The sequence below is a fragment of the Barbus barbus genome, assembly GCF_936440315.1.
Source record: "Barbus barbus genome assembly, chromosome: 7".
Taxonomy (NCBI): Eukaryota; Metazoa; Chordata; class Actinopteri; order Cypriniformes; family Cyprinidae; genus Barbus; species Barbus barbus.
This window is the reverse complement of record NC_136735.1, coordinates 7,800,834-7,808,808: the sequence shown is the minus strand read 5'-3', so window position 1 is coordinate 7,808,808 and position 7,975 is coordinate 7,800,834. Positions and strand designations below refer to the sequence as shown.

The following is a 7,975-nucleotide window of genomic DNA, read 5'->3' as shown; positions in this document are numbered from 1 at the left end:
GACAAATTCGGCGCTTCAAACACCCCTAAAAACTGGTTAAATCATTTAAAATGTTGACTCTCCTGAAAATCATTTTAGAACTCGTTTTGCATTCTTTTTAATCAGTTGGCTGTAATTTTATTAACTAAATGAAACAGTGGGTGTGTGTGGAGGAAGTTTGCTTAGAGATGTTGTTTTCGTTTTCCCATGATCATGACTCACTATAAACGCGGAAGAATGACAAACATTACTTTCGATTCGTAAGAAAGCGACGATTTTCGAAACAGTCATCGGTTTCGCTCTCGTTCTCTCTTTATATTTAACGAGAGTGTGTTCGTCAGACTAGGATGCACTGCAGAGAGACTCTTCTGGAGTCTGATCGTCTCGTGCATCAGCTGTGATCATGATGTGTTTTTGGGGAGCGCAGGTCAGAGAGGGTTTGGGGCTGGTAAAGCCTGACCAAGTCACACATGGTAAATGTGGATTACGATCCATGTGTCCGAAAACAGCAGTTCAGGACATGTCAGCTGGAAGGAGTTTTGCTGGATTCATCCGGGATGGGAAGGTCTCTGTCCTCAGATTGCGCAGTGAAGACAGTGATCATTATGGGAAACTAAGTATGATGCACTAATGATACATTTGAAGACGTCATTATGTTTCATTATTTTCTTATGTTAATATTTGAAATTACACAAGCTCCTGAGCTATAACGTAGCCTATAATGTTTGTGACTTATTAATGGAATTAATCATATAAGTGTCTGTTTGTTTATTTATAGTCTAAACAAAAGTTGAACTGATGAAAATATTTTATGGTACTCCAGAGCAACTACAGCTAAAGAGTAATATCAGACTGATAGTCTGTGGAGAAGATGGTGCGGTTCTTCTTGCTTATGGAGGAAAAGTTCTCATCATGGACAAATCTACTGTGTGCAGGTTTGTTTATGTAACCATAACAGTGTAAATTACCATAAATGGTAAAAATAAATATCTGACAGATTGTCTTGTCTCTGCAGGCCTCTCAAAGGTCTGGATAACAGGCAGGTGATTCAGATCGCATGTGGAGACCATCATTCAATGGCACTAACCAACGGTATTCACTATTATTTCATCTGCCATAATGCTTTCATCTTTTGACATCTTGTTACTGACATGAATCGATTGAGATTTGAGTAGATGTTCAGAGCTGTTGCTCTTTCAGATGGTCAGGTGTTCATGTGGGGTGAGAACTCTCACGGTCAGCTGGGTTTGAGGAAAGATCATCCCGTCTCTCCGTCTGCTCAACATGTTCAGAGTCTGAGTGGGATCCCGCTGGCTCAGATCAGCGCTGGAGGAGACCACAGCTTTGTGTTGTCTCTCTCTGGAGTCGTGTTTGGATGGGGAAAGAACTCTGCTGGACAGCTGGGCCTCGGAGACACTACAGGTCTGATTATTTCTTCATGTCAGTAACAGAGTACATAAATGTACTAAATCTGTGCAATACTGTGTCAAATCTATATCTAAGCATGAATATGAGGTATTTGGATGTGATGAATGTACTGTTTTTCTACCACAGACAGACACGTCCCAACGGTTGTAAATAGTCTGAACCAGAAGAAAACTGTGTCCATCTCATGTGGAGGGGAACACACTGCCACTTTATCAAAGGTGGTATTTTGTAATATTTTATATATCCAACTTATAATACCATATTTAGCATACAACAAACTGGACAGAAAGTGTAATGGTTTATGTTTCAGGGCGGCACAGTGTTCACATTTGGATCTGGAGGTTCTGGTCAGCTTGGGCACAACTCATTTAGAGATGAACATCATCCGCGGGTGGTTGCTGAACTGTGGGGGTCTGAAGTGTCACAGGTCACATGTGGGAGGTAAAGACTGTTCATAAGATTTATTAGCAATCAGCATCTCAGAGCAAGAGTAAAGATTTCTTTCCTCACATGGTTAACATGTCTGATGTTTGAGTTCTGCTCAGTAATTAGGCTTTTGATTCTTTCTTTCATAAAGACATCACACACTCGTATCAATCACATCGTCAAAGCTGATCTACTCTTTTGGATGTGGGATGCAAGGGCAGCTGGGAAATGGAAAAATGATCATGCAGTGTGTGCCTTTCCCTGTGGATCTGCCAACTGGTAATTATAAATCAACTTTTAGCAGGTTATTTTCTTACAAATACTTTTTTTCTCAAGGTATTGCTCAAAACTCTGAACTAAACTAAATATTGGATTTGTTGCACACAGAATGCAATCGTGAATATACGATTAAAAAACTAATTGCTGGGGAGAATCATTCCATTGCTTTGTTTTTCAAGGTACAGTAAGACAAGCAGTTTTAATTCACAAATTGTTTAACATTGTTTAACATTAAATTATTGCAGTGTGATTACTCATGTGTGTGTGTGTGTTGTAGGAATCTGGAAATGAGTCCAAAAGCAGAGGGATTTTGACATTAGATGATAGAATGATTGGCCGATGGCTGTCTGGAAATGAACCATGGAAAGTGGTAAAGAAGTGAGTGCTTGACTTTTATATATAGTTCTTACATGAGATACAGTATAAAGGTTCCTGAGTTTGTGTATACTACTGTATGTCTATGAAATGGTCTTTCTCAACGTAAATGAATCAAGACATTTGTGCCAATGAGATAATGAATTGTAGACACATAAACATCAATAAACTATAAAAAATATTATTTAACCCCTTAACTGACCCCCCCCCCCTTTTTTTTGAGGTTTGAAAGTGCAGGTTGGTCTCTTTTTTTTTTTAGAAGACAATCAGCAGATAATTGCAGAAGTGAAATCATTAAAAAAAACTAAAGTATAAAAATGTTATAGAAGTTAAGTTTACATTTGCTGTAAAGAAAACATTGTAACATTGTAACATTGTAAAGAAAACAACAAACTACTATAAAATTAAATCCATATGACTAAATAAGTTTAAAAATGTAAAAATGGTTTTCACAGGAGGAATTTTGAGGGTTTAAAGGGATAGTTCACCCAAAAATGAAAATTCCTGCATTAATTACTCACCCTCATGTCGTTCCAAACCCGTAAGACCTTAGATTTCATCAAAAATATCTTAATTTGTGTTCAGAAGATGAACGAAGGTCTTACAGGTTTGGAACGACACGAGGGTATGACAGAATTTAAATTTTTGGATGAACTAACCCTTTAAGCTTTCAAATGATATTTAATTTTTGAGTACTAAAACATGTGATAGAGAAAAAGGAAACGGAAAAATAATTTTTGTGACAAAAGTCATAATTCCTGTTATGATGTATGTGTTTTGAGGTGCACTCTTGTCATAAATGAATCTATTACTGTTCGTACATAATTTGTAACAGAAAACAGTGAAACAGTGGTAAAATACTTAATACCTACTACCTACGAGTCTTAAACTTGTCCAACAGTATATAGTTTGTCATGATTAGATTGGGATTTAATTGTAATATATTGAAGTAAAGTTATAAAGTTAAGTATAGCTTTGTTGTTTACAGAGACATAAACAAAGTGTTCTCCTCTGCTGCCTCTCTGAATGGAAGCTTCCTCAAAAGAAGGTAAATATCATCAGAGTTAGAAAGTCTGATCTAGTAATTCCTCCTTTTTGTGCCTTAAATGAGTTCCAACAGATTTTAATTTTATTTTTATTTTTTGTAGTTGTGATGATCATTATCAGACGTCTGTGGAGTGTTGTGGTTTGGATTTTGATCTGGTTAAAACATCCTTTGCAAAGTTATCAGAGAATGAAAGCTTGATATCAGAGGTAATGATGAATCCAACATTTGTCTATTACATTTTAAACTATAAGATGGAGTTAATGGTTTTTGTATCTCAGGTAGTGAAGGTGGTTCAGCAGACACTGCTGCCATCTCTGAATCCAAATCCAACTGGTGTGGAAGCTCTGAGACTTTATCTTCTCCTTCCTGAGCTCATCAGACGTCTCAAGAAACAACAAAGAACTGAACTCACTGAAGCGCTGGCTTTCAAAATATTTCAGCTAAATCCGGCTGCTCGCAGGGTGTTAGGTAAAGACTTTTGGTAAAGAACGTTATTGTTCTTGTTGTATTTGTCTTGTTGTAAAGTATTTTATGCTATGTTATATTCCCAGAGATGTACTGGTCCAAACTCCCGGATGACTGGCTCAAAGGCTTGGTGAAGTTATTTAAAAAAGTGTCTGCTAATTTGATTGGCAGATTTGCTTCTGACAATATGAACTGGGACATAATAACACACCTGCCAAAATTTGTGACGATCCTTCATATGGTCTATCAGGTGCCTTTCTTATACATTTGATCAGAAGTAAACATTTAACCTTCTAAATTTCATTTTCATTACATGCATTTGTGTCTTTGTTCTGAAGGTCTGCTGCAGTGCCAACAGAAACATCACAAAGAGTGATTTCATCATCCATGAGATCAATGATCTACTAGATGTGGTGAGAACAAAAAATTGTGTATATGGTCACATTTTGGTCGATAATTCTACAATAGCTATCCACTGATAATTTCAGTATTACTATACTAATCGATCATTAATTCCAATTTACAAGAAACATTTTTTGAAGAAAAACTAGAGAATTTTGTTTTTCCCAAATCAACAGCTGGAAACCACCCATGAAGATATAAATATCTACAGAGAGTTGTTTCTCTTGACTGGACAATTCCAAGCAGTGATGGCCCAGCAAAACTATTACAATGTGAGCACCAAAGATGTTTGGCCATATTTAATATGTATGCAAATTTCAGATCAAACTAACATGATGCTTCCTATTTCTTTTGTTTTAGACAATCTTAAAAAATCTTATATCACTTCCATGCATCTTTAACCTGGAGGCCAAATGTAGCCTTATGAAGAACAGAACACGGCAGGTAATTTTGCCTTGACCTAGACAAATCAACCTGAAAGTTTCCTGGGAATTACTTCTGTGTCCATGTTTTTTTTTTTATCACAGAATTAAATGCTTTAATTGCAGGGCTGTTTTCCACTGACTCTGAGACGCACAGCGCTGCTGGAGGACAGTTTCTCTCAGCTGAGAACGGCCACTCAGCAGCAGCTAACAGAATACTGGCTATCGGTAAGGAAAGAGAACAATGTGACGTTTCATTTTGGTAAAAGGCAGGATCATTTTTATTTTTCAAACCAAGAGAGGACAATACAAACAGATTTATGAGCTGCAGTATGAATGAATACTTATGGTTATCTAACACAGGTGTTTTACACCGAGGATATGAAAAGAACAGATGTCAACAAGAAGGACTTTTTTCACAATGTGTTTAAAGAGCTTTGTGCACCAGAGTCTCAGCTGCTGATGTACAATGATAACGAAACTATGAGCTGGTTCCCCACAATGGTAAGGCAAATAATTTTTTCATTAGGTCATGCTAAAGACATAAAGATGCTAAAGATAGTGGAAACAAAGTTTAGTTAAGTCAGGTTAGGGACCATTGACAGAGAACATGTTTTTGCTTTAAAAAATGTGGAATGGGGAAAAAATGCAAGGTCTCGAGACATTTTTTTGTTTAAAAGTTGAACTTTTAACTTGTGTTTTTAAGAATACTGTGTCATAAGCTAGATGCTGCAAAAGATGTGATACGTGAGTGCATCAGTCTAGTGCGTGTTTACATAGAATGGAAAATGGAACGTGCCTTCTGTGTGAACGGCCCCTAGGATAACTAATGCCTCGTTTGTTTTTTACCAATTTTTATTTTGGTTCTCTTTGGCCTTAACCACGTATCATCCCACACCAGCTCAGCGTGGAGAAGGAGAAGTACTTCCTGTTTGGGATTCTGTGCGGCTTGGCCTTCAACAACAACTCTGTAGTGCATCTGCCTTTTCCTTTAGCCTTGTTCAAGAAACTTCTCAATGTCAAACCATCTCTAGAAGACTTGATAGAATTTAGTCCAGTTCTTGGCAGGTGAGTTTTCTTGATTCTCTCTGTATATTTTTGTATGACTGCTAAAATGTGTGTTCATGTTGTATGAATGTGCTGCCATCTATCATATATCGAGTAACATTGTTTAATTAATCTGAAATATGATGCTCTCAGGAGTTTGCAGTACATCCTAGACTACAGCGATGATGTTAGGGAAATGAAAATGGACTACACGGTTAGTTTGATTCTCATGTCCTTGGCATAAAACACACCCAAACGTCTCATTAACTGCGTTTCTTTGCAGAGAATCCTCACCAGTTTTTTACTTATGATGAAATATATTTAAATATTGTATATTAAAATATCTATTTATAAAATGTAATCCTGACATGTTTATAAGGCTAACCAGAGTGTGTGAATTTTGCGCATGTACGATTTCGGTTTTGTATTGTTTTTATTCAACATTTTTTTCATAAATTTCAAATATATTTTAGAATGAAAGTTATTGGTGAATCATCAATTGCTAGTGATAATGTGGTGATGTTTTTACACATTTCACACACAAATTAATGCGCACACTTGTGAATGAGATCTGTTATTTCTAAGAGTTTTATTATCTTTATACATAAGATTGTATGGGATGGAAAAAAAGTCGAACTGGAACCAGCTGAGCCAGGAAAAAATGTCACAAATTCTAACAGGTCAGGGCTTTTTGTTTTTCTCTTTATAATGTTTTTAAAGAAATATAATTTCACAGAAATGCCAAAATAACCACCACTAGAGCATTGTATTCTTTTTGCTTATTCCTATTTTTGGACAGAAGATACTATTTTACAATCTTAGTAAGCTAAACTTATTATTTTTATTGTTAAATATAATTTCTGCAACAGAGAAGACTTTGTGGACAAGTATGTGGATTACACCCTGAATAAATCAGTGGAGGAAGTGTTTGAAGAATTCAAGAGAGGCTTCTTCAAAGCGTGTAACAGGTGCATGGCGGAGATGTTTGAACCGGAGGAGCTGAGAGGAGTGCTGGTGGGCAATGAGGAATATGACTGGGACATACTCAAACAGGTCCATGCTAACACATATCTCAAACAGACATGTCAGAACTACTATGCTCTTGACATTGTGAACAAGTAATATTGACTACATGTATTCTTTCAATCAATAGAACACTACATATGAAGGATCATTTAATGCTGAGCATCCAACCATCATCTCATTCTGGGAGGTGTTTGATGAACTGACATCAAATGAGAAGAAGGCCTTTCTATGTGAGTTCACTAGTGATTAGAATTCATGGTGCTGTGATTGTCTAATAATTATCAAAAAATCAATTATTTTTTTTAGTTGTAGCATCTTCTCTAGCTGCTCCTACAACTTTGACTTTGTACTGTACGCCAAAACACACCTAGAGTGCTTTCAAATACATCTTTCCCCATTTTCCTTTCTCTAGTGTTCTTGACGGGGTTCGAGAAAGTGCCCATTCTGGGTATGAGTGCGGTGAAGATGAGAGTGAGACCCCCGTTCATCTTTACTCAGGACCATCTACCACAGGCCCTCACCTGCCATGCTCTGTTAGACCTTCCTGTTTATCAGAACAAGGACACGCTAAAGGCTAAAGTAATTGAAGCCATCAACCACAAGAGGGGGGTTCTGGGAAGAATGAGGCAGATGCTGGAGTACACTAACTAAAATCAAATTTGATCCTTTATCTTCCTTGGCATTAAAAGGACTGTTTCTTAATATATAAGGGAGATCGGGGTTTGTTGTAAGAACTTTAACAATCAGTTTCTGCTTTAATGTGTGAAAAACAATTAAGGAAAATACAAAGTTTACATTTATTTCCACTACCAGAGAAATGGGAGAGGTTTATTTTCTAAGTGCTGTAATTTCTGTGATGTGTTGTATTTATTAACTTTAATTTCAAATGAATGTTTCTTTATATTAATATAATTATTTTAAATGTAAACTTTTATTTTAAATAATTGTTATTTTTATTTTTTCAAACCAAGATTAAATAATGAATGTCTTAAAAACAAGATTTGTGCGAACTTTTTTCCTTTTTCTTCTTCATCTCCACTACAGTGGACTCCGGGACTGAAGCAAAATAAAATTCCAC

At 36.4% G+C, this 7,975-nt stretch overlaps 1 protein-coding gene across 2 annotated transcripts; it reads left to right on the top strand.

Moving 5' to 3' along the window:
• The first annotated feature begins 247 nt into the window (after positions 1-247).
• On the top strand, positions 248-7,689 carry herc56.1 (HECT and RLD domain containing E3 ubiquitin protein ligase 56.1). Of its 2 annotated transcripts, none has more exons than XM_079422369.1 (24): positions 248-596; positions 803-914; positions 995-1,071; positions 1,180-1,401; positions 1,534-1,625; positions 1,718-1,848; positions 1,985-2,112; positions 2,221-2,291; positions 2,390-2,490; positions 3,476-3,535; positions 3,636-3,741; positions 3,814-4,003; positions 4,087-4,250; positions 4,339-4,413; positions 4,579-4,674; positions 4,763-4,846; positions 4,951-5,052; positions 5,188-5,328; positions 5,726-5,892; positions 6,025-6,085; positions 6,481-6,551; positions 6,741-6,924; positions 7,025-7,127; positions 7,310-7,689. In XM_079422369.1, exons 1-24 carry the CDS (start codon positions 383-385, stop codon positions 7,546-7,548), a joined length of 2,991 nt encoding a protein of 996 aa, XP_079278495.1. In that variant the 5' UTR covers positions 248-382; the 3' UTR covers positions 7,549-7,689. The 2 variants fall into 2 exon arrangements, with proteins under 2 accessions (XP_079278495.1, XP_079278494.1); XM_079422368.1 differs by having other exon boundaries at positions 3,461-3,535.
• Positions 7,690-7,975: the final 286 nt, after the last annotated feature.

Excerpts from the sequence above, each read along its gene's own strand:
- herc56.1 (XM_079422368.1), top strand. The coding sequence starts at position 383 with ATGATGTGTTTTTGGGGAGCGCAGGTCAGAGAGGGTTTGGGGCTGGTA. Across the intron at positions 1,402-1,533 it reads GGGCCTCGGAGACACTACAG|ACAGACACGTCCCAACGGTT; the intron begins GTCTGATTATTT and ends TTTCTACCACAG. Across the intron at positions 4,414-4,578 it reads TCAATGATCTACTAGATGTG|CTGGAAACCACCCATGAAGA; the intron begins GTGAGAACAAAA and ends CCAAATCAACAG.